This window comes from Budorcas taxicolor, chromosome 25 (genome assembly GCF_023091745.1).
Source record: "Budorcas taxicolor isolate Tak-1 chromosome 25, Takin1.1, whole genome shotgun sequence".
NCBI lineage: Eukaryota > Metazoa > Chordata > Mammalia > Artiodactyla > Bovidae > Budorcas > Budorcas taxicolor.
In genome coordinates, this window is record NC_068934.1 from 36,291,513 (window position 1) to 36,318,174 (window position 26,662).

At 44.3% G+C, this 26,662-nt stretch overlaps 1 protein-coding gene across 1 annotated transcript in view; it reads right to left on the reverse strand.

The window, feature by feature from the left end:
* Nucleotides 1-26,662, reverse strand: part of PRDM10 (PR/SET domain 10) — a 60,157-nt gene that overhangs the window by 7,556 nt on the left and 25,939 nt on the right. Inside the window, exons 7-19 of the mRNA XM_052661819.1 lie at nucleotides 25,909-25,981; nucleotides 23,450-23,567; nucleotides 20,491-20,620; nucleotides 19,745-19,987; nucleotides 18,130-18,141; nucleotides 14,004-14,351; nucleotides 11,984-12,139; nucleotides 10,004-10,183; nucleotides 8,574-8,684; nucleotides 5,177-5,377; nucleotides 4,383-4,526; nucleotides 3,337-3,507; nucleotides 1,379-1,519 (exon numbers count right to left, since the gene is read on the reverse strand). Coding sequence (XP_052517779.1) covers nucleotides 1,379-1,519; nucleotides 3,337-3,507; nucleotides 4,383-4,526; nucleotides 5,177-5,377; nucleotides 8,574-8,684; nucleotides 10,004-10,183; nucleotides 11,984-12,139; nucleotides 14,004-14,351; nucleotides 18,130-18,141; nucleotides 19,745-19,987; nucleotides 20,491-20,620; nucleotides 23,450-23,567; nucleotides 25,909-25,981 — 2,028 coding nt within the window. The remainder of the gene's footprint in view (nucleotides 1-1,378; nucleotides 1,520-3,336; nucleotides 3,508-4,382; nucleotides 4,527-5,176; nucleotides 5,378-8,573; nucleotides 8,685-10,003; nucleotides 10,184-11,983; nucleotides 12,140-14,003; nucleotides 14,352-18,129; nucleotides 18,142-19,744; nucleotides 19,988-20,490; nucleotides 20,621-23,449; nucleotides 23,568-25,908; nucleotides 25,982-26,662) is intronic.

Below are 26,662 nucleotides of genomic sequence, written 5' to 3' on the forward strand. Positions count from 1 at the left end.
AAAAATAGGAGGGCAGAGAAAGTGCATGTTTATCCTCCAGATTTACATAGCAGTTGGAGCCAGGAAAAGTGGGATACAAAAGAGGAAGCAGTTGGAGACCATAAAAAAGGGCTTCCCTGGTAGCTCAGTGGTAAAGAATGTACCTGCCAAGGCAGGAGACGTGGGTTTGACCCCTGGGCTGGGTAGATCCCCTAGAGGAGGGCACGTCAACCCACTACTGGAGAATCCCATGGACCGAGGAGCCTGATGGGCTACTGTCTATGGGGTTGCAAAGAGTCAGACACGACTTAGCAACTAAATGACAACAACAGCAATCCTTTTCCCTACTTCCTCCCACCTCCACCTGGCCACTGCCAGTGTCAGCCATGTGTTTGGCAGAAAAACATTTAATTTGTTTTGTTTTGTTTTTTTAATTTCATCTTTACTGTTTTCCAGTGCACACTATTTTAGTATAACAGCTAATTTTGCACAAGTCTGTAAATATTATCCCACTGCATTGTGGATACATTTAATTTTTAATTAGCACTATCCACCTTATTTAATATCCATGGTTACTTTGTGTATATTTTCCAATGTGACCATTATGAAAGTACCTCTGTCAGGCAGGAAGATAGAACATATTTATTTAATGGCTGGTGGGTTTGAGTGAAAGCTTTAACCACTCAGGGCGGTGACATGCAGCCTTCCTGTGTGCTCCTGTCCTGGCCCCTGTGACTGTCAGGAGAGAGTGTATGGGGATCCTTTATGGGTCAGGTACCTTCCCTTCGTGCCTGTTTGCTTGTGCACGTCTGTTACATCCCTGCCAGACTCTAAGCTCCTTGAGGGCAAGATCTAGAAAAGTTTCCTGCAAAGAGTAAGAATTCAATAAATATTTTGCAAGCGAATGTAGCTCTGCTTTTGGAGAAGCAAATGGCAACCCACTCCAGTGTTCTGCTTTCTCAACGAAGGTCTCTATCACAGAAACACAGTAATCCTTCACAATGTCACTGCTCCAAAATTATAGAAATGACCCCTCTCTTGCCGGCCATCATCCAGCCACTGAGGACAGGAGGTCTCCAGGAGATCAGAGGTCAGGCTCCATCCAGACAGGGGAGGCTGAGCACTCAATGGTGTGTCCCTAATGCAGGCATGCTCAGTCACTCAGGGGATCCTGCCAGCCCAGGAATGGAACCTGGATCTCCTGCACTGGCAAGCAGATTCTTTACCAATGAGCCACTGGAGGCAAAGATGACTCTTCAAAGGCCCCCCAAATAAAGATATCACTCCCATAGTCGAGGAGACTAGGTCTGAGATAATGTCTCTCCGCTCTTAGTACATCTCCAGAGTCCCTGAGCCCATGTTATCCTGGGACTAGTCCCTGGAGCAGGGGCCAGCGTACCTGGGATGTGGACATAGCAGGGGCAGGGGGCTCGGTGACCTGGATGTGCTGCACCTGGATGGCATGCTGTGTGTAGGTCTGAGGGTCGTGGAGCTGGGCGACATCCACCGTGGACTGCTGGGACTGGTGTGGGGAAGTGGCCTGTGGGAGGAGAAACCCAGACCTGTGCTGAGTACAGTTCAGAGAAAGCCTTCCAGAGAGAAAGTGCAGCTGAAATCATGTCCCCCAGAAGAGATGGGACTTCAGAGCCAGAGCTCAGTCCCAAGAGCTCACACTGAAGCCAAGCTGGCAAACTTCAGAGGAAAAGACAGCCTTAAAAGTTATGTTTGCTAGCCTAGATATCCATCAGCAGACAAACGGATAAGGAAGTTGTGGTACATATGCACAATGGAAAACTACTCAGCTATAAAAAGGTACACTTTTGAGTCAGTTCTAATGAGGTAGGTGAAACTGGAGTCTATTATATAGAGTGAAGTAAGTCAGAAAGAGAAACACCAATACAGTATATTAACACATATATACGGAATTTAGAAAGATGCGAATAACGATCCTATATGCAAGGCAGCAAAAGAGACACAGATGTAAAGAACAGACTTTTGGACTATGTGGGAGAAGGTCAGGGTGGGGTGATTTGAGAGAATAGAATTGAACCATGTATATTACCATATGTAAAGTAGATGACCAGTGCAAGTTCGATGCGTGAAGGAGGGCTCTCAAAGCTGGGGCTCTGGGACCACCCAGAGGGATGGGGTGGGGAGAGAGGCGGGAGGGGGCTTCAGGATGGGGAGACACATGCACATCCATGGCTGATGCGTGTCAATGTGTGGCAAAAAACACCACAATGTTGTAAAGTAACTATATCCCGATTAAAATAAATTAATTTTAAAATGATGCTTACCAGCCATGAAACAGTAATGTGATTTAATACTGGAAGGGAAATGAGGGAATATAGCTGAATGAGAAGCTATGAGAATCAAAAATCCTTTCCCCTTATATTTCAGTTAAATGTAATGGCCTACCCTTTATCAGCTAAAAGAGATCAAAGTAGAGAAGTTGCTTTTGGCTTGTCACCCTTGATCACTAGAACAGTAGTTCCTAACCTTATTTGTAGCACAGACATCTGTGAACATGTGTCCAAAGCAGAGACACGTTTTTCAAAATAATGTACATATGTATCACAATTTACAGACAACTTCAGATATTCAAAGATTCTTCCAAAGCCTAAAATTAATAACACTGCTATATATTAAAAAAAAAAAAACCCTCCTATAAAAAAAGAACAGTCAATGACAACTTCCAATTTCCTGCTTTCATACTAGTTTTAAATCTTCAGAGTCCAGTTTATTTCAAAGCAAAATGTTTGTTCATGTGTGCCTTGAGTACAATTTCTCAGCATAATTAAGTGAAACAATAGTTTGGGGAAGATTTTTTCCTTTTAGCTCCTGAATCAGTAAGAATGAGCTACTAATTACCTTGCAGAAGGAACAATTATACCTTACTACTAATAAGGTACTGATACTCAAAATTCACAGTTATTCCTTATAAGCTCCCACTGATAGACATCATTCAATGCTCAGATAGGGGCTGATCAAACAGGCTCCTCAACAAGTAGTCAACCTGGATGCCCAAGGTAAGGGTTCAGAAGAGGCTCACGCTGTCCTGCAGTAGGGCAGGATAATGGTACACACTGTAGCTAGTGTGCTAGCTAGCTGCACATTTTCACTAGTGTCTAGAGAAAATCTCTAGACACTATTGACAGAAATCCCTTACACCACTGAGTCTAGAGCCATCAACAGCAGGGGCTGTACAGATGCCTTTGACTCCAAGCTGACAGGCACAGTGAAGTAGGGCCCAGCTCCAGCTCTGAGCATAGGGTGCTTTAGGGGACCCCCACTGCTCTACTGACTGACGGCAATAGGTATTCATGCAGGTGAAGAGAAAGAAGCGCAGGACAGTACCGGAGCCACCTGCACCACTTGAAGCTGTATGTGCTGAGGCTGCTGCAGGCCGGACGTAGACTGTGACACAGGGATGTACTGGATTCTCTGGTAGTCCCCTTGTGGTGTTCGGTAATCCGTCGTTAAGGTCTGGGACAGCTCTGTCATTGCCTGGGTTAGCAGGTCTGTCGTCTAGAAAAATGACGAGAAGCACATTGCTGATAACACTTCTGGGTGTAGCTATTTCAGTGCTCTGAAATCCTACAAAATTTGGTTTGTCTTGGGACTTCCCTGGTCCAGCGTTAAGACTCTGGGTTCCCCATGCAGGGGGCATGGGGTCGATCCCTGGTTGGAGATCTAAGATCCCACATATCGCACAGCTCAATCAAAAAGAAAAATTTTTCTTCAGTTTGTCTTACTGGTGGATCAGGGGACTACAGATAAGTCCTAAGCACAGATAGAAAAAAATCCAAAGTTAAGAAGATGTTGGGGGACTTCCTTGGTGATCAGGTGGCTACGGCTCAGAACTCCCAATGCAGGGGGCCTGGGTTTGATCCCTGGTCAGGGAACAACAGATTCCTCATGCTGCACCTAAGAGTCTACATGTTGCAGATAAAAGATCCTGTGTGTGTTTGGCAGAAACCAACACAACAACGTAAAGCAATTATCCTTCAATTACAAATAAATAAATTTAGAAAAAGATCCTGTGTGGCACAACTAGGATCTGGTGTAGTCAAATAGATAAATAAATATAAAAAAAAAAAGAAAAAGAAGAAGGTGCTGGAAGATGACCTCTCTATCTCGGTCTGTCTGTGTTGGGCAGGGGAGTTACCCCAGAGGTTCTGAGAGTCGGGATGAACAGGCAGCGTTGAGGATTTCCTGCTGTTCCCTTCAGCTTTGGGACGCACCGACTGGGAGACCCAAGCATAAACATCGTGCCTCGCATAGGACACTGAAGGGTGATGGGCTACATCTCCAGCCAATTAAATGCCAAGAGTCACGAGGCCTTGGCACTGGAGCTGTGACAGGCAGGAAGGATAGAAGAGGTATTTTCCGCTCACACTTACCACCACGGTCTCTCCAGTGGCACTGTCGGTGGTTAGGACAGCTGGCGTTGCACTGATCACAGCTGTGGTCAGAGGTGTGTGTATGGTGTTGGGGAGCTGGGCGTATTCTGGGTGCTTCTTTCGAATGTGTTGTACCATCTTGGTCTGAAAAATGGCAAAAACCAAGAATAATTACTAGAATTGGTTATTTTCAAGCTTTCCCAAATGCAAAGTCTCCAGTGGTTCCTAAAGACTTTCATGTTATGCTTTTTCTTTAAAAAAAAAAGTCAGAGCAACACTGCCTTGACCTGCCTTTCCTGAAGTGGGACAATGGCATGTTTGAAAGGGAAAAAAGAGGTGTGTGACTCCCCCCACCTCCTCCCCCAGCGCCCCGCCCCCGCCATGCTATCAGGTAAGGTTAGGATACCTCACAGCATGACCTCATCCCACCCATACTTGCAGCAATCGGTGATAAGCCCGCAAGCAAAAGTGACTCGCTTTTCAGAAACCATCATTAAAGTTCTTATATAGTGCTGCTGCAAGCCTGAGTTCGTAACCTACGAGCACAGAATATTCAAATCTGAGACCCTCCTCAGACCAAGGGAAAAAGAAACCATTTGAGTGCTTGGGCTCTCAGATGGTGCTAATTCTGGAGACAGTCCTTCCATATTCTCTTCCCGTTCTGTACTGTGGTCCCTGATCACAGAAAACAGCTCCTCTAGCCCCCATCACAGCACCCAGATGAGAAGCTGTCTTAAGTCATGTTTCCCTAAGCCGGGACCTTGGTTCCCGGGCACTCCGAGCCTGCCACGTACCTTGCTGCTATACTGCTTGGAGCAGTGAGGGCAGCAGACGGGTGGGGTGGCTATGGTGCCTGTGAGCTGGGTGTGGGTGCTCAGCATAGGGTCTGGCTCTCCGGGGCCCGCGGGGCGAAGTTTCCGAATGCTTGGTGGAAGCTCGGCCCCGGGATGGTTCTTCAGAATATGGGCTTTTCGCTTGCTGGCACTTTTGTAAACCTGAAAATTCAAAAGTTTTGCCATGAAAGCAGTATACAGTCCTGCTGTCTTGCTTAAAGTAAACTAACAATTTCACTGCAAGGAAATGAGAAAGAGCACTCATATAGCCCCAAATAAAATATATTAACAGACATATTGAAGGATAATGAGGATATAACATACATTAAAATAACATAAGAACATAATATGGGGCTTCCCAGGTGGCTCAGGGGTCAAAGAATCCACCTGTCAATGCAGGAGACGTGGGACCGATTCCTGGGTCAGGAAGATCCCCTGGAGGAAGAAATGGCAATGCACTCCAGTATTCTTGCCTGGAGAATCCCATGGACAGAGGAGCTGGGTGGGCTATAGTCCATGGGGTTGTAAAGAGTTGGACATGACTGAGCAACTGAGCACAGCACGCAGGGCAAGAACATAATAGATAAGTGAGGCATCTTCTTTGAAGTTATGCATCTAAGATAGAAATAGTAAAAATATCTATACCTTTATCTGAAGTTTAAGAGGTGGATATCAGAATGGGAAAGACTAGAGATCTCTTCAAGAAAATTAGAGATACCAAGGGAACATTTCATGCAAAGATGGGCTCGATAAAGGGCAGAAATGGTATGGACCTAACAGAAGCAGAAGATATTAAGAAGAGGTGGCAGGAACACACAGAAGAACAGTACAAAAAAGATCTTCACGACCTGGATAATCACGATGGTGTGATGACTCATCTACAGCCAGACATCCTGGAATGTGAAGTCAAGTGGGCCTTAGAAAGCATCACTACGAACAAAGCTAGTGGAGGTGATGGAATTCCAGTGGAGCTATTTCAAATCCTGAAAGATGATGCTGTGAAAGTGCTGCACTCATTATGCCAGCAAATTTGGAAAACTCAGCAGTGGCCACAGGATTGGAAAAGGTCAGTTTTCATTCTAACCCCAGAGAAAGGCAATGCCAAAGAATGCTCAAACTACCGCACAACTGCACTCATCTCACACGCTAGTAAAGTAATGCTCAAAATTCTCCAAGCCAGGCTTCAACAATACGTGAACCGTGAACTTCCTGATGTTCAAGCTGGTTTTAGAAAAGGCAGAGGAACCAGAGATCAAATTGCCAACATCCGCTGGATCATGGAAAAAAGCAAGAGAGTTCCAAAAAAACATCTATTTCTGCTTTATTGACTATTCCAAAGCCTTTGACTGTGTGGATCACAATAAACTGTGGAAAATTCTGAGAGACATGGGAATATCAGACCACCTGACCTGCCTCTTGAGAAATCTGTATGCAGGTCAGGAAGCAACAGTTAGAACTGGACCTGGAACAACAGACTGGTTCCAAATAGGAAAAGGAGTGCATCAAGGCTGTATATTGTCACCCAGCTTATTTAACTTATATGCAGAGTACATCATGGGAAACGCTGGACTGGAAGAAACACAAGCTGGAATCAAGATTGCCGGGAGAAATATCAATAACCTCAGATATGCAGATGACACCACTCTTAAGGCAGAAAGTGAAGAGGAACTAAAGAGCCTCTTGATGAAAGTGAAAGTGAAGAGTGAAAAAGTTGGGTTAAAGCTCAACATTCAGAAAACGAAGATCATGGCATCCAGTCCCATCACTTCATGGGAAATAGATGGGGAAATAGTGGAAACAGTGTCAGACTTTATTTTTGGGGGCTCCAAAATCACTGCAGATGGTGACTGCAGCCATGAAATTAAAAGACGCCTACTCCTTGGAAGAAAAGTTATGACCAACCTAGATAGCATATTCAAAAGCAGGGACATTACTGTGCCGACTAAGGTCCATCTAGTCAAGGCTGTGGTTTTTCCTGTGGTCATGTATGGATGTGAGAGTTGGACTGTAAAGAAGGCTGAGCGCCGAAGAATTGATGCTTTTGAACTGTGGTGTTGGAGAAGACTCTTGAGAGTCCCTTGGACTGCAAGGAGATCCAACCAGTCCATTCTGAAGGAGATCAGCCCTGGGATTTCTTTGGAAGGAATGATGCTAAAGCTGAAACTCCAGTACTTTGGCCACCTCATGCACAGAGTTGACTCATTGGAAAAGACTCTGATGCTGGGAGGGATTGGGGGCAGGAGGAGAAGGGGATGACAGAGGATGAGATGGCTGGGTGGCATTACTGACTCGATGGACGTGAGACTGAGTGAACTCCGGGAGTTGGTGATGGACAGGGAGGCCTCGCGTGCTGCGATTCATGGGGTCGCAAACAGTCGGACACGACTGAGCGACTGAACTGAACGGAACTGATATAGTCATAGAAAGAACTGCTTCTAAGGCCAGCTCACCCTTTCGACTTTCTGAGAAAGCTCTCATGTGATGTATGTAGTTGACTCATACGCCAAAGAATCTTCCAAAACAGCAAGTCTAGTAGCAATTAGAACCCACAGTGGTGAATCTGTGCTTTAAAAATGTTTCTTGCTTTTAAGTTGACACTACTTATATATAGCTTACACCTTATACAGCTGACATTGGATAAGGGAACAATGTTACAATGAAACATTAAATGGATATTCTATTCCTGTCTTCTTCCTAACTACTAAAAATCAAGAATGTACAAGTATAAGTAGAGTATTACACCACAAAACTTCTTCCCATCCTACTCAATCTTCTAGAAACCCAAAATCTACTGTAGGATGATAAGCACTCTCATTTTAGAGCTTTTGAATTTAAAACCAATTCATAAACCAAGCTCTTGACAATAAGCCTCTTCTTCTATAGCAATAATAATAATAATAATCACAGAAAGAAGAAACAACAAGAAAAACAAAGTCAACTAATTTTTAAGAAAAAAATTTTGGCTTAAAATGAGGGTGCACTTCTAGTCCTTTCTTGTCTAAATGGAAAACTGTTGAGACAGAGAACCATCTGTTAAGAGAAACTGTGAGATCCTAGTATGTATTTATGTGCGTGTGTCCTCAGTCGTTCAGTTGTGTCCAATTCTGTGCGACCCCATAAACTGTAGCCCTCCAGGCTCCTCTGTCCATGGGATTCTCCCGGCAAGAATACTGGAGTGGGTTGCCATTTCCTTCTCCAGGAATCTTCCCAGCCCAGGGATCGAACCCATGATCGATGGCAGGCGGACTCTACTGTTGAGCCACGTGGGAAGCCCAGTATGAATTTATACACGCAGACAAGCCAGCCCTGAGAGGAGCTCCCACAAAGGTCCGTCCTCCTGTGGACGGTTGCCTTTTACCTTATCACAATACTGACAGAAGTAGTCACGGTTGGGCTTTATGATGGGCAGAGTTAACTCTGGCACCTCTTCTATCTTCATGTCTGGGTGCCTCTTTGATAAGTGATTTACCTAAAAGGAAAAAAAGCAAATGAGAAAAAGAGATCCTATTACAAGCACTGAACAAACACCTCTGATATCGACTGCTGGAAGTTCAAGTTCTCTGAAGCAATGTCCCAAAACGTAAGGCATTCGGCCGGAACCAGCATGGCCCGGTCCCTCTGAGACCAAAGCATTAACAGGAGGTGACGGTAATTCAGCAAATTACTGAAGGTGAATTGGGTTGCTGGAGATTCCATTAACAGCCTTTGACTAAAAGAAAAGGAAAATTACACTAGCAGGAATTTCTTTAGTGAATTCTACTGATGGAAGCCTGTCTCTCATTACTTAAGGCCCTAACCTTACTGAGGATGTTGAATAGAATGCAAATGAAGGTTCTGCATTATAAGTAATGGTCTCTGAAAGAAAAATATCAGAAATATCATATGATATCTCTCATATGTAGAATCTATAAAGAAATGACTCAAATGAACTTATTTACAAAACAGAAACAGACTCACTGACTTAGAGAACGAATTTACAGTTGCCAGAGGGGAAGAATGGGGGGAAGGGGTAGTCAGAGAGTTTGGGATGGACGCATACACAGCACTATATTTAAAATGGATCATCAACAAGGACCTGTTGCAGAGCACAGGGAACTCGAGTCAATGTTACGTGGCAGCCTACATGGGAGGGGAGTTTGGGGGAGAATGGATCAATGTATATGTATATAGCTGAATCCCTTTGCTGTCCACCTGAAACTATCACAACATTGTTAATCAACCATACCCAAACATAAACTTGAAAAGTTAAAAAAACAATTAAATAACGGTCTCTGACTTTACTGGCAGGTCCTGGCAGAAATACATGTTGCAAAAACTGTCATCAGGGCAAAATGAATTGAGAACCAGCTCTCCTGGTGTCTCTGCCAAGCTGGTCCCCATGCTCTGCCTAGATGGAAAGTCCCGTCTACTGTTGTGTCATATCTGGGACAATCAGAGTGGGCGGCTGGGGGGGAGGACCCCACCAGAGAGGCCAGTTTAGGAACACAGAAGAGAACAGGGAGGGGTCGAGGGCCCCACCAGGAAGGCTGGTTCAGGAACACAGAAGAGAAGAGGGAAGGAAAACACACATCAAAGACCCAGCATGGCAAAGCAAAGGAAAAGTGATCACAAAGACCTCTTCCAAGAAACACCAGCAACGAACCATGGCAAAGGGGGCAAGGGAGCCTGGGAAGGAGAGGAGCCCCATGCTGGGAACCGTTTGTCTCGCCATCATGCCCAGCCAGTGAGGAAACCCGGGGACAGGTTGAGCACAGAACCCTGTTTGGGTGTGGGGCAGTGGACACTGACCAGCATGCCCCGCCTCCGGAAGCCCATCATGCAGAGACGGCACTTGAACGTGAAGCTGTCGTAGTCGGTGGACGTGATACGGGGCTTGAACGTCTTGGAGCGGCTGCTGCGGTCGGCTTTCTTGGCCTCCCTCTCAGGATTGTGCATCCTCTGCATGTGCTCCCGGAGTTTGTCTTTCCGCTGTTGGCAGAGAATTTTTGAGAAGGCAGCAGGTGGGGGTGGGGACAGAAAAAAATTAAATTGAAGAGATTAAAAGAGAAAATCTCTCTTAGCAGTAACAGGACCCACCGGGCTGCATCCAAGTTGCTAGAAGGGACAAGGACACGGCAACACTGACTGGGAATCATTCCGTTCACCAGGGAGTAAGTGCATTGCAATGAGCTGGGCTTTAAAATAACCATTCAGTTTGAAAGCTACACACTGACTTCTGAGAAGAAGGACTTGGCATTTATGTAGAAGCAATCAAAGGGCACATGGAATAAATTTGGTATTAAGAACTACAAGATAAATTGATTGTGAATGGTAGGTGATACTGGATTTACAAAGCCATGTATGTACTCAATTCCCACGCTTTTTTTTTTTTTTTAAACAATTCCCACATGTTTTCACACACATCATGGCATTCCTCTAAACCCCGAGTAAATTTAAGTGTTTTTCACCATACGGATTTAGAAATGTGTAAGCAGTTATACTACCCGCTATGGATGGGGTACACGATCACAGGTCAAGGTCACAGCTTTTAGTCTGATGATCTGATCGAGGGATATGGGTTGATATGAGTCCACAGACAGAAAATTAGGCAGAGCCCATCCTGAATAAAAACAAACTCCAAAAATGCCAGCTCCCTTATCCAGTGAGGCTCTGCTCTCAGACATGTAATTACACTGTTATTGGTCTTATAAAGACTTTGAACCTTTCCACCAGACCAGTTCTTTCCACATTTTGGCTCAAGGATGTTTCTGTAACCCCCTTCATTTTTCAGCACATTTATGTAACGAACATTTCTTGAATGCCCACCGTGCTAAGTTCAGAGGTGCATGGCCAGGCAGCCCCACCAACCTCCACATTCTACCCAGGACTCCTTTTCTAAGTCAGTTTTCCCCTCCTGAATCCATTTCTGATTCTTTTCCAGTTTCTATGACAAGATGACCTACACTCATATTCTGCAGAGTGTCTCTCAGTGACATTTTTGCAGAAACATCTGGCTTCCCAAGGAAGCTTGTTTTACCATTTTCACAATTACTTGTTTAACTCTTATCTCTGAGTCTCCTGTGGGATTATCCTTTGCTTTCTTCTAAATTCCAGGCATATTCTTATACTTCCTATCTTTTATCTTAATCCCAGAAATCATTAACATTCCCCAAAGGAGCCTAACCCTCTCAACATCCCATACACTTCCCACTTCCACTGGATGACGTCCTGATGACCTAGGGCTCAATTATCAGACTATTACACTTCACAAATGCTCAACAAAAAAATCTCTTGATTTGATGGGTAAATATATTGTCCTCTTAGGAATTCCTTGATAGCAGTTTAGTTCTATTCATTATACACTTGGATTCTTGTAGGAAATGCATTATTACCCTATTTGGAGATATGAATTAATTATTTGGGAAAATTACAGTGAGTTTCCTCTTTAATTTTAGGGCTTCCCTAGTGGCTCACTTGGTAAAGAATCTACCTGCAATGTAGGAGAACTGGGTTAGATCCCTGGGCTGGAAAGATCCCTGGAGAAGGAAATGGCAACCCACTCTGGTATTCTCGCCTGGAAAATCCCATGGATAGAGGAGCCTGCTGGGCCACAGTCCATGGGGTCACAAAGAGTCGGACATGACTGAGCAACTATCACGTTCAAATCAAACTTGAGACACAAAGTACACCTCAAGTCCGTGCTGTGAGCACAGGTGACACACCCTCAAAATGAGCAGGCGTGACAATTTCAATGGCCCGAGACCGCGCAGACTGCCCGCTGGTTCCCACCTTAAACTGCTTCCCACACGTGGAGCACAGGAAGTCCTTGCGGTCCGAGTGCCGGAGCATATGCAGACGCAGCTTGTCGGGACGGCAGAAGGCCTTGTCACACTCCGTACACTGGTAGATCTTTTCCGAGTGGAAGCTGCGCACGTGCTTCTTCACCTGGCAGAGAAGACACGGAAAGTCAGGGAAAATGACAGGAGGCAGCTCGCCAACGCTAGAGGGAGCCAAATGCATTGCCTTGGATTCTCGTCAGCCTGGCCTGGGAACCAAGCAGGTGTTACTGATAACTGGCCTCAGTAACAGCATCCTTTTCATGGTGGCCAGAAAACCTTACCGGCCTCGACCTCCCAGGACTTGAGAGGAGGAAGAAAATGCTTGCTTAGTCCAAGCCCTGATCACATGGGCCACGTTTGTCTCTCTCCCTCTTTAAAAAAAAAAAAAAAGAAGATTAAAAGTAAGAGTTCCTTTGGATTTAAATGAATCTTGGCAAAAATTAAATATAAGAAGACAGAAAATAATTCTTTCTCACTTTTTGCTGCTTCCAATATGGATACAAACAATTTAGCCCCTTGCAGTAATAGGTCCTTTTACACCCGTCTATAAAAATCAGGTTCTGAAGAATTAAAGACATGTGTGCACGTGTGTTAAGTCTCTCGGTCATGTCCGACTCTTTGGAACCCGCCAGGCTCCTCTGTCCATGGATTTTCCCTGGCAGGAATACTGGAATGGGTTGCCATTCCCTCCTCCAGGGGAGACTCTTGCATCTCCTGCATTGGCAGGTGGATTCTTTACCACTGAAGACATTAATTCAATGATACAAAACACATCACCCATTTATGAGGACAATACAACACCAGCATCCTTTCCCCTTACTTGAGACTTATTCCCTGTACTTTCAGATAACTTAAATAAAAGAATATGGCCTCTGAAGTCTCTCAGTCATAAATATACAGTGAAGAGTTACGTATGGGACCTAGGTATTGAGCTATCAAACCATTCCTGTAAGACTTGTCCTTTATTATTTTTGGAGTCTCTTTCGCCATTAAATTCTACCCTAATGCAACTTTTCATGGCTAAAAAATAAAAATTAAAAAAAATTTTAAGAAGAAACTTACCTAATTGTTTGTGTAAAGTGAGAAAATTATCAGGACTCTTAATACTAGCAGAACTATGATTATTTCTCAGTTTTCTTTTGGTAATTTAAAAAACAGAGAGGGGGGATGTTTGTATTATTGAACACAGGTCTCCCGCATTGCAGGTGGATTCTTTACCATCTGAGCCACCAGGGAAACTCATTAGATATTTAGACTTACTTATTCATTCACTAGCATATAACACAATTATTGCTTGAAGTCCAGATGAAATCATGAATATTCTGGAATTTATCCTCACCCCATTTGGCTCCAGAATATAACACAGGGGAGGAGGTCAGCGTTTAAAAGCAAAGTGTACTGGGACGTCTCTTGTGGTCCAATGGTTAGGAGTCCACACTTCAAAAGCAAGGGGCACAGGTTTGATCCAGGATTGGGAGCTAAGATGCCACATGCTGTACAATAAGGTCCCCCCCCAAAATCAGTATGTTATATACCAACTTCTCTTTCATTTCCTTCCAAAATGCACCACCTTAGTAGCCTAAGATAGGAAGCCACAGTGATGGGGGGAAAATGTTTCCAGGCAGGAAATGGGAGTCTGTCTTCTACAGGTACTACGTATTTTATAAGCAGTGAGTATTGGCAGGGATGAAGAAAGACTTTTTTAAAAATAATAATCAGATCTGACTGTTTATTTCCTGTAATATAACTTAAATGTTTAAATGCCAATGTCTTATTTCGACAATTAATGGTCACAATCATCTTCTTCTTATCAAAAGCAGTTTGAAGAGACATCATTCTCCAACTGTGAAGTTGCTGTCAAGAAGGGGGATGAAAGATACAGATAATGGGCCATCTCAATTTTCCAAAAACCGCTGTTTTTCTTTCCTAAAAAACGGCAGTACTCGGGCATCTCGGCAGTTGGTACTCACCTGGATAAAATCTGGGAACCGTTTCTTACAAGTTGGGCAGCTGAAGTAGCCATCATTGATATGAATGGCCACGTGATCTTTCAACAAATCAAGGCGGTCAAAGGATTCTGGGCAAAAAATGCAAGAGTAAGTCTTCTGGTCCGAGTGGAGCTTCATGTGGCTCTCCAAGGATGCACTGCTGATGAAGCCCTTGTTACAGAGGTCACAGGTCAACGGGCAGTTCCCCTCCCGCCCATGGAAGCGCAAGTGTTGGTCCAGTTTGTCCTTCTCGCGGAAGGCCTTCCCGCACTGCAAGCATTTAAAAGGCCGGAAAGACTTCCGAATGAACAGATGCTGCAGAGCTGCATTCTGAAAGACACACACAAGTGGGATTACTTAGTGAGTAGGCCAAATGTGCAAGCAGCTCACACATTTATAGGAAGAGAGGATGATCTCAGCAATCACAGACTTTCCATAGAAATTAAACTAGGATACACTGTTGAAAGAAGATTTTTTTCTGGTAGGGACCTTAAAAATGAAGCCATCTTCAAAGAAGTTCATCTTGAAAAGACAGACTTTGTGTTTTGTTTTACGCCTATGTGTGTATGCTTTCTTCTGAAAGGATCTAGGTCACGTTCAAAAAACAAGAGTTGTACGGTAGAAAAAATCCCTGGGTCAAGTAGAATAAAAATTGAAGATCTGGAAGAAATGACTTGGGGTGAGTGACACACGCATGATGAGGCGGGAGCAAGTCAGCCAAATGTTACTTGTTGAAGTCCTTGAGCCAAAGAGTTTGAAGCTTGATTAAGACATTTAGCAAAACTGAAGATAATAAAAAGAACTGAAGCATAGCAGGGGCTGGAGGAAGGAGGCAGTGGACATGGGATTTCTTTCGAGGATGATGAAAATGTTCCGGGACTAGTGGTGATGGTTGTACCACTTTGGGAGTATTCTAAAAACACTACAAAAGAGTGAATTTTATAGTACATGAATTGCATATCAATTATGAAAAAGAACTGAAGGAGAACAAAGATACAGATTTACATAGACGTGTTTGCTGCTGAGACAAGACATAAAAGCACGCATCCTAAATGGAATATGTGCCTTAATTATGTCCTACTTTAGAAACGCTCTTCAGTGTAGCTAATTAGTGCCACTGGTTAGAATTCCTCGCTAACTGGGTTAAACTTATTGCTTTGTTCCCTGTCTAGACCAGTCAATTCTGCTCTTTTTCTTTTTTCTCAAAGATTGCAGGTCTAATGCTGATTAGGCATCTTGTGAATTCATGCAATTGTTATAAGGAATCCAAGTGAGAGAATATGGATACTTAGTACAAATTCATCACCACCACTGGGAAAACAACTCTCCTCTCTACTGACAGCAAATCAACAGACTCATCTTTCACACAGAGAATACAGATTCAGTATTTCAGTTCTACTATAATGAAGACTCATTCATAAATTCCTCAAAACACCGGGAGGAAAGCTCTAGACAACTATGAGGGAAGAAAATAATTTCTCAAAAAATATATCTGTGAATGGGTATGCTTATGGCTCATACTGCAGGATTCACATGCAATGCAGGAAACATGGGTTTGGTCCCTGGGTTGGGAAGATTCCCTGGAGAAAAGAATGGCTACCCACTCCAGTATTCTTGCCTGGGAAATCCCATGGACAGAAGAGCCTGGCAGGCTACAGTCCATGGAGTCTCAAAGAGGTGGATACAACTGAGTGACTAACACTTTCACTTTCATGCTTGGGTAACTATAAGAGAATAATAATTAAAGGATTAATGGAGATCTTAATGCATTATTTGTGCAATGGAAAACAGTATAATGAACAATGTTGAAACTCTTAAATTTCAAATTACTTATAAGTAGCAACTTCTAAATTTATTGTGAAATAATCTCTTAGGGGGAAAGCAAAATAATTGTCAATTTTTTAATTTATTATTACTGTTAAGAATTTTGAACATAGCTCCTATGTAACAGGAAACATCTTTCTCAAGGCTTCTCTAAAAAGGCTGGGAGAGATATTTCACCTACTCATTTATCTTAAGCCAATATTCAGCAATTCTGTCATCTTCCCAAGCTCACTGGGGTTGCATCATATTTTATTCTCCCTTGAATCTAGATCTCTTTAAAAAGCTGAGTTCATAGAAAGTGTCAATAAAAGTTTGTGAATTAATGAAAAGTATCTCACGCGAAAAATCAAAAAGAATGATTTCCAGATCTTTTCTGCAGCATCTGAAGAGGTTGTAAACAAAAAACCTTTTTGAAATCAGCCAGAGAGCTCTCTTTCACTTCATTAGACAGCTTAGCAGTCACCTAATCTCTCTACTCTATCTGGAAAGATACTTATTTCACATAAAATAAGTATCTCACTGTTCTGGCTACTTTCCAGACTAAATATTCCAAATGAACAAATGCTATCATGAGGTTCAGAGGTTCAAGGTACAGGGTGCTCAGGAAATCTAATCATCCTTTCCTTTACCCAGATTCAGCCATGTTTCCAAGGGCAGACAGTGCACAGCAACTGATCTTGGTCCCTCAGGGCTTCCACTTCCCCTTGGGCGCCAAATCTGGATCGCAGTTTTATTTTGGTTCATTATGCTTATACGTCTCCTGTCATCTCTGTTTAGTGTGAGTGTCCTCAGACACTGGATCTAAACCCAGCAGCAGCTCCACTTTCTTAGCTCTGTGGACAAACCTTATCTTGACCATCTTTGTGATTTCCATGGAGCCCTGGACACTGTCTACATACAGGAACCAGACTGCATGTGTGATCAAATAATCCTGCTGGGGCCCCTTCACTACAAGGCAGTGGAAGTGCTGAAACTGCCCGTTCCCTCTCCCCACTTGGAGGCCATCTCTACCGTATCTCCTGCACTGCAGAGCTGTGATTGGTACATATTTTCTAGAAGCTATAATGAGAAAGGGCAGAGGCAGCAAAGATGAACCCCAGAGTTGCCGTTGGCCAACAACTCTGTGCTGGATGGAACATAAGTTGCCAAGATGGTAGAGACGCTAAAATCTGTGACGAGGGATTCTACTCACATTGAAGTGAGTCCTGAGATAACAGATTCTGTGCAGACAAAACCCATAAAATGTTTCTAAAGTCTGATATGAATAGCGAAAGGAACCTAAATTATTGACCAATGTTCATATTATTTTGACCCTGACATGAAAAGGAAATCAATCATGTTTGTTTGCCTTTTAAAAAAAAAGAACAACTTTCCTCTGGTCTCTTTTGTGCCTGGTTTTCAAAACCTCTGTTGGGCTAGTCCTGCCCAGTATCTCACTCTCCACTCTCCTCCGGTTGGCACCCGTGCTCGGGTCAGACCAACATGTGCAGTGCCCATAACCACATCAAGCACATTCCTGGGTCTTGCCTTTGAAGTTATGGCTGCCCACCTCTGAAATGGTCTCCTTTCTTCCTGTCTTTCAAGGACCAGTTTAACTCTTTCATCTACAAATTATTCCCTGAATCCAGCTTTCTTTAAACCTTTCACTCTTCCAACCTTCTCTAGTAATTATGGGCTCTACCTTTCTCTGAGTCAGGAAGATCCCCTGGAGGAAAGCATGGCAACCAACTTCAGTATTCTTGCTTGGGAAATCCCATGGACAGAGGAGCCTGGCAGGCTTCAGTCCATGGGGTTGCAAGGAGTCGGACAGGACTGAATGACTGAGCATGCATGTATGCACGCACCTTTAAATGTGATACTGAACTGTGACCCAGCTTACATTAGCATTATGTCCCTAATTAGACTGGAAGATCCCAGCAGACAGAACTCCAATGAAAATTCTCCTGTGCACCTCGAAAGTACTGGACATCCAGTCAGAACTCGGTGTCATTTCAGAAGGCATTTCAGAACACTCAGCTGTCTCAGAGCTGGAAGGGACCTTGAAGATTACTTAGTCCTACTCTTCATTTCACGTATGAGCACACTGCAGCCCACAGTTTACTCACTGATTCTTAATACATTAATAATAAATTAGCATTATTCGTTAACTAATTTGCATTGACTGTAGCAACCAAACTGTAGTTTCCACTAGGATTTAGTAAGTACGGGTTGCAAAGAACAGTAGGTCAGGCAGACACTTAAATAGCATTCTGTTATGTGAGTGAAACACAGGAAACAGACATACCTGCAGCTCCAACTGAGCAGGCAGCATTAGAGGAGAGAAAAATAGTTACATTACCAATGGGGTTGGAAGGCTTCCCTTCAGTGGGTCATTACCAATCTGGATAGAAGAGATGAAAAAATACATAGCCCTGCTTCTTAGAATGTGTGAGAAGGTAAAAAAACAAAACTAGCTCGCCGAAGACTGCCAAAAGTCACATGCATGTGGGGTTTGCTTTGATACAAGGAAACTTGTTCCAAAACCAGTGACCCAATTCATTCCAGAACACACGTACAACCACGGCCGCACTATGCTTGCACACCCACGCCTCACAACACGTGTGGGCTTTAATTCTTGCCTTCAGAAAATTAAACCTAGGACGCAAGTCTCTGGACCTAGTAAGAAATCAGAATGGCCAAAGCGAAAAGACAGCAGTTGTGCAAGAGAGAGAGGAGAGCAGACTGGGACTCGTGTAGCAAAATAGGTAGGAAGTATTCACAGCCCTTTGCTGTTCTGGTCTGTATTTCTGTATGCTCATGTTTGCTTTTGAAATAATATTCATGGAGCTGTAAGGTTCACAGGTTTCCATTTCAGGACCCTCATAAAGGCTCTTCAGCCTGACTGCTCAGAATCCCGTCCGCGATGCCATACAGAACAAATGTTTAAAGGTATTTTTACATAAAGGCTCAGACAAGACTATTGTTCAAGTTTTGTCTGTGCCTTCTAGCCTGTAGGCAAATAAGACTGAAAGAAACGTAAGCAGAAATGAGCGTTCATCTAGAAACTGCAAAGCCTGGGAAGATACACAATAAGTCTCTTTCATCCACATGTAAAGGACTAAGAAATGTCTTTAAACAGCTTGCTGCCACAAACATGGATTTAAGTCATTGTTTTCTGGATGTCAATTGTCCACACAGGCACTGAGCCCGCAAAACCACACGGCTTTCCACCTGTGTCTCCCGCAGGTCTGAACGCACACACAACGCTATCTGTTAAATACGGACAAAATACCCCTGGCCAGGCAGCCACTGATGGAGGCCCTCAGCCACACGGTCTGAAGTCACAAAGCAGGTTACACAGGAGAGAAGACACTGCCCTACCCCCACACCTGGAGCTCAGCTCCGTGCTCTCCCCATGTCTGGGCCACATCTGTCAGATCTGCTTGGACTCAGGTCCCTGCGCATTGACAAGACATGGCATCTGCCAGTCTCCCATTGGAAACTGTCAACAACCAAATTCAAAACCCCAAATTGACTTGAGAGCTCTGATCAGGCACAGATTAGCCTGGCTTCAATGTTAATAACTATTACAGCTCAGTGTACTTATTTCTCCATTTCCAATCTGTGAGTTTTAGGATCCAGGGCGCTATCCTACTCTAACCACCCTAGTCTGGACGTTGCCAAGAGCCAGGCTTCCATGTCACTGCTAAACTGATGGAATCTAGGACCAGCCATGCCAGCCTGCCATGGGACATGGAGGCCCTGAGAAACAGTTCACACTTTCTTCCAAAACAAACAAGGGTTTGAGCAGCGGATGGTGAACAGTATGGTGCCTACAGAGCTGGTTGCCTGCAGGAGAGTCGGCACCCATGCGGTAGGCGGAGGGGGTGGGGGAAGGGGGAGCTGGGCATCCTGCCTACCCGGATGCGCTTGGCACGGCGCATGTCGTCAGCCGTCAGGGTGCTCTGGGCGGGCAGCACACTCTCCTCATGCTGGGGCTGCAGGTGCAGCTCATGTGTGTCCGGCTCCTGCTCCAGAGAAGACGGGGCTTCCGAGGGCAGCTGAGGGAGCGGGAGGGTGGGCTGCTCTGGTTGGTCCAGCCCGTTAGGAGTCGCAGCTTCAGCCTCATTGAACTGCTCCTTGGTGGAAAAATGCAACAGGTCCTGAAATCATAAGAACCAGGAGTTATTTCCCTGCCTAGACAGACATCCATGAAAGGACTTAAGAACTGCTGCTTTATGTTTTAAATGATTAGCCTCATAATGCTCAGAAAAGATTATTTTCCTCCTGAGGACATGAATTAGGTAACCATTCACAGGATGGAAAAACCATGACATATTCCTGATCACTTTATGAGGAAAAAGAAGGCCGGACTCTTCTGGAATATCATAATTTCAATTGTCTGAACTAATTAAACAGAGGCCCCCATAATATCTCTGGACAGTTTCAAATCTTTAGGGCTGCAAAGTTAGCCTTATGTTTTAAGTAACATTTAAAAATACGTTCTTTTGAGTTTTTGTCCAATCAGACTTTAATTAACAGGCAGCGCAGTGCCAACAGGCAGGACTGTCAGCCTCTGAAAGGCATTGTGTTTGAGTCCAGGGACAGTTCTAAGTTCTCTGAGCAGGCGTCCAAGAAGAGTTCCTGCCTTCCCCTCTCCGCTTACCTGTGTCCCATCATCACACTTTTCCCCATTTTCACTGGTTATCTCCAGCCGGATAAATTTGGGAGGACGTCCTGGCCTTCGACCAGGGCCAAACCGTCTCTTGCCTCGGCCCCTTCCTCTGCCTCTTGCTCTGGGGACAAGAGATTGGGTGATAAATAGTCACAGTTACATAATACTCCACAACAAATGTTTCCCTAAGTGATCGGGAGTAACTCCAAATCTTGATTTCCACTCACTTTCTTTCTCTTTCTGATTCTTTTTTCTAATGTAGATGATCATTTTGCCAATACACGCTATCTCAATTTCTCATCTTTCCCTGTCTATATAGCTCAAAGAGACATCTTAAATTATTCAGAATAAAGGGAGCTTTAAAAATTCAAAGTGCTGACACCATTTTGCCACTGGACATTCTGAAAGCTCGAACACATCTCCGCAGTTACGTGAGCAACACAGACAGGACAGAACACACGGAGCCTGGTGTGTGTCCTAGAGACAAGATTCAGGTCTTTCCCCTTGCTCACCTCATATTCCTTCCATGGAATCTGGCTAGAGTTAAAGATATGTTCTTGCTTTTCTATAATCTTCTGGGAGGCCAGAATGAATTTCTAATTCAGTGGTTCAATAATACATCCAATAAACGCCAAATGAATTTTATCCCCTTTGAAAGGCTTCTAACATACAAAAGTTCCTTAATCAAAGGGATTCAGAAAAGTATGTCACTAAAATCTCCTTTAGAAGACATGCGTGCAAGATGTGTTTAAAATCAATCAGACTGTGCTTTATTCTTCCACTCATGTACTTAACAGTTTAATTAAAAATATAGATTTTTTCCAAGGACTTTTAAAAGATCCTTTTTTATGGGAAATTCTGAACCTCAGCAAATATTGCAAATACAAGCCCAGTGTACTCACTACCTCATTTCAATACTTATCAGCTCATGACCAGTTTTATTCTATCTGAATCCTTACCACTTCTCCCACACACATACCCATTAGAGTATTTTGAAATAAATCCTGGACATCATTTCATCTCATTCATATTCATAAATATTTAAATACATATCTCTAAAACATAAAGATATATAAATATATATAAAATACATATCTCCACAATACTATTATCGCAACTGATAGTTGCTCAATGTTTATTAAATCTAGTCAAAGTTCAGATTTGCCTAATTGTCTCAGATTTCTTTTAGCAGTTGGCTAATGAACATTTTATCTGCAGTGTGCCCTGCCTGGTGCTCAGCACTAAAAGATGGGAAGTTATACCCAACAGTTCTTACCCTCAGAAGTCCAGCAGAGGCAGCAGGCGTATAAAGCAAAACTCACAAAAGGGTATAAAAGGTGTTATAACAGAGCCACGTTGGTGTGTTTGGGATGCCCTGGAGGAAGTACAGGACAGAATGCTCGCTGTGCCCTCCATGCACCTCAGCTGCTTGCTTCCAAGGTCACACCTTGCCCTTGTCATCCTCAGTAGCTGCAGAACCCCAGGACCCTAACGCCACGCCTCGTCCATGCCAACACCGTGTCCTAACTTTCCCGTCCGCCCCTCAGACACCTGAACTCCCGGATGTGCCCCCTCCCCAGCATCTCCAGTCCTGCAGCCTGTCAGCAGTCTTGTATTCCCTTCACATTTTCCCTCCCTTCTTCCACTCATCACCTCCAAAGCCCATCACTGGACTCACTCCCGCGCACACGCTCTCCCCCCACCCTGCTGCTTCGCCACTCTCACTGCATTGCAGGCGCTTGGTGAGACCTACTCTGTGCCCTCCCTCCACAGACACCCGCACAGAGAGAGACGCCGGGTGAGGACATGGCCTTGACTCGCGAGAGCCCCCAGTGAGCTCTGGCTGCTGCGGGCCATCACACCGCACTCCCTTGGAGTATTTACTCTCCCACATTCCTAAAGGCCATTTCACACCACCTTCTCTCTTCTCAAATTCTATAAATGCTGGCAAGCCTACGCCTGTCCCACTGAAACTACCCCAATTCAAACCACTCTCATTTTTCATCCAAACTGTTGAAATAGTTTCTAACCAGACTCCCTGTCTTCCCTCTTACTGCAGTATAACCTAAGTGCTGTTTTTACTTTTATCCACAGTGATGTTTGGGCTTCCCAGGTGGTGCTAGTAGTAAAGAATCCACCCGCCAATGCAGGAGACGCAGGTTTGACCCCCAGGTTAGGAAGATCCCCTGGAGAAGGGAATGACAACCCACTCCAGTATTCTTGTCTGGAAAATCCCATGGACAGAGGAGCCTGGGGGGCTACAGTCCACGGGGTCACAAAGAGTCAGACACACTGAAGGGACTGAGCATGCACGCATAGTGATGTTTAGAAATATAATTGACATCATAATATCCCTTGCTCAGCAGCCTCTGAGGACTTCTTATCACACATAGAATGAAATTCAAATCTCCTATCACTACCATCAGGCCTACGTGATCCAGCTGCTGCCCACCCCACCCTGTGGAATTCTCCTTCATTTACCCCCTTTTCTTTTTTTCATATAGGAATTAAACACAGGAGTTAGTTTGATGAAGGAATCTTACCTTTGAAGAGTTTGAAAATCAGAGGTGTAGGTTATTTCAAAGGTGTATGCTATCTCAAGAATCCCTGTTTCAGAATCTCTAGTTAGGGGAGATGTTTACTAAGGTGGAAAGATCTCCTATTGCTGGGCATTGATTACGCTTGTTCAGGGAAATGTTTACTAAGGTGGAAAGATCTCCTATTGCTAGGTATGCATGATTCTAGAAAAGACACAAGTTGTGATGAGGACCAGGGGGAAGAAAGGAAATGATGCATAAGAAATGTCCTTCAGCAGCCTAACTGGTTATGTCTACACACCCACCCATGTGCATACAGACATACACACACACCCTCATACATTCATAGATGATACAGAAATGACTTTGGAACTTTAAACACTAAGTTTGTGAAATCTTCCCCCTCACTATACCTGCTGAACACATCCAGTTTCTCATCGTGAGAATTGAGATGCTGCTGCAGCTGTTCAGAGCTTATAAATCGGCGGTTGCATTCATAGCAGGGCCAATTCTTCTCTTGCTCTCGAAGAACTGCAGCCATAGGAGAGAGACCATGGAGGCTGGTGACCAATCGGCCCCAATAAAACTCAAATGCCTGGCCACCCCCACCATTCTCACCTCACCGTAGCCCAGTGCTCAAAGATACCCAGTGTCTGCTGTTTTGTTATAAAAGCAAAGGCTCAAGATTGACAGAAAGTAGTTTTGGGGATCTGGTTTTCTGATATATTCACATAAGACATCAAAAGAACAACTACCGTGTGCCACCCTCTCCCACCCCCAGCACACATACAACCTTACCCCACTGGGAAGACAAGGTGTGCTACAATGGGAATGCGTATGCAGAGAACCCAGTAATTCAGATCCAAGCTTCATAATCAGAGGGTATAGTGTAAAACAAATAACTGGAAGGTGAATGCTCAATATCATCACTTTAGCAAAAGGTTCACAAGCACGGGTTAAAGCCGAACCCTGTGACCCAGAAATTCCACCCCTAAATGTGCGCCCAACAGAAATATGCACATATGTTCAGTAAAGGACATGTAAGAAGGTTCACAGTGGTACCTTCATATCGGCCAGACACTGGACACCGGAAATGACTTTGTCGAACAAGAAAGACTATGACTGACTTTGGTCCCCTAGGAAATAGCCTCACAACTTTTGGAATTTCCCAAGTAAATGGCACATCTTTGTCATTCCTGGTGATCTGTGACCATACCTGAGTTTATGCTAATGAGAGGGCCCAGATGGGAATGGCTGAGCCTGGAAAACCAACCACCTGAAAACAGGGCTGTGGCTTTGAATGAGGGGGTATAGCCAGGGAGGGGAGCAGGGGCTAGAGAGGAGATCCAGTCATGGGCCAAGGATCCAATTGATCACATCGCTGTGATGATGCCTCGATAAGAACTCTGGACACAGAAGCTCAGGTGAGCCTCCCACTCTGGTGATGACACATTGGGCCGCCAGGGCTGCGACACAGGTGCTTCTCATTTGGGACCCTCCCAAACTTTGCCCTAAGCGTCTCTTCATTTGGCCGGTCCTGACATGTGTGCTTTATGATAAAATGGCAATTCTAAGCCCAGCACTTTTCTGACCTCTGTGCACCATTCTAGGGAATTATTAGGACTAAGAGGGTAGTGGAAACTCCCTAAATGCTACTAGTCTAGTTGCTCAGAAGTGCAGGGGGCATGGGATCCCCCTGGCTTGAAGATGGTGCCTAAAGTAGAGAGAGTCTAAAGGAGGACTCTGCCCTTGACCTGTGATGTGACCTAACTCCAACTAGTCAGTGTCAGAATTACATAGTTCAACCCAAACTTCTGTGCTGAAAATAGATAAATGAATTGCAATACATTCAATACTGTGGCCACCTGATGCAAAGAGCTGACTCATTGGAAAAGACCCTGATGCTGGGAAAGATCAAAGGTAGGAGGAGAAGGGGACGACAGAGGATGAGATGGTTGGATGGCATCACCGACTCAATGGAAATGAGTTTGAGCAAACTCCAGGAGACAGTGAAGGACAGGGAAGCCTGGCGTGCTGCCGTCCATGGGGTCACCAAAAACTGGACATGACTTCGAGTGAACAACAACAACAAGTTCACACAATAGAAAACAAAGTGGCAAAGAAAATGAACAACTTAGAATAATACACAACAGTATGGAAAAGTCTCACAAACAAAAGGTTCTCATATACCAGAAGTGTACATGTCACATAATTCCATGTATACAAAGTTCAGTAACAAGCAGATAGTATCTGTGGTGTTGAAGCTGGGAGATAGTTATACTTGGGAGTGAAGAGGAATTAGAAGGTGCTAGGGACTCCTGGAGCTGTGGCCCACTCTTGACCTGGGTCTCTGGGTATCCTCATGCTGTGAAAATTCATCAGGCTGTTATTTATGACTTTGTACTTTTCTGGATGTAGACTGTACTTCAGCGACATTTACTTTCACAACAAAGACAATCCCTGCCTTGCTATGTTCAGAGACGATTACATCAAGATAAAAATCATCCTCTGATCTAGGTTCTAATTTAATATTTGGACTTTTTATTATATTAAATACTATTTTCTACAGCCCATGAAAGAAATGTAAATATGTCATTGTCATTCGACCCTAGAATTACACAAGGAGGTTTAGTTCTAAGAATCCACCTGTAACGCAGGAGATATGGGTTCAATTCCAGGGTTGGGAAGATCCCCTTAGAAGGAAAGGGCAACCTACTCCAATATTCTTGCCTGGGAAATCCCATGGACAGAGGAGCCTAACGCAGGGTTGCAAGAGTTGGACATGACTTAGTGACTAAACCACCACCAAAGATGTAAGTAATACATACAATTTACAATCAATACATGAAATTAAAAAAAAAAATCCAAGTACCTTTCCGCTCTTCCTCAGAAATGTCATGGATTTTCCGGTTCACAAATTCGGCATAGGAAGCAGCATACCACACCTGCAAGAACCAAGCACATCATCAGGGGGGAAGGACATAACAGGATGCACTTCACAGGCTTCAGTTCCTCCTCCTGCTCACAGAAAACAACCCAGGTTTCCCACAGCAAACCAGCAAACTAACAAAAGAAGCCGCACCGTGAGGTGACCCCGTTGGCACAGACTGTCAGTCAGGAAGTTCACACGGCGAGACACACTGTGTGGGATTCTTTTTTTTCCATGTGCTATACAGTAAGTCCTTGTTGGTTATCCATTTTAAGTGTTTTCTTTATCCTTTTAAAAAAACTGTTTTTGTTATTACAACAACTTCACAAGAGATAACATTAGTAGTCTCTTGATCTAATGAAACAGAGCCTCTTCTGATTTTTTATCTGTTTAAACACAGGTTTCCACGCAGCTGTGGTCACTGTGGCCCCACCCTCACACTGCTGGGGTTAACCAGAGCCACCCTGCCCTCCTGAGTCTCTGCCTCCATCCCACCCCGGGGTGGTTGCTTCTGCTTCCTGTCTGGCTCACCCACCCCTCCACCACTCCTAAATAGTGCTGCTTCTGGAAGCTTAGTCCACGTCCAGGGCCTTCTCACTTCTCCCCAAGGCAATCACATCTGTTTGCAGCCAACTCTGTGCTAATGACTCTCAAGTTACCACGTGTATCCCAGATCCTCCCGCTTCTTCCCTCTACC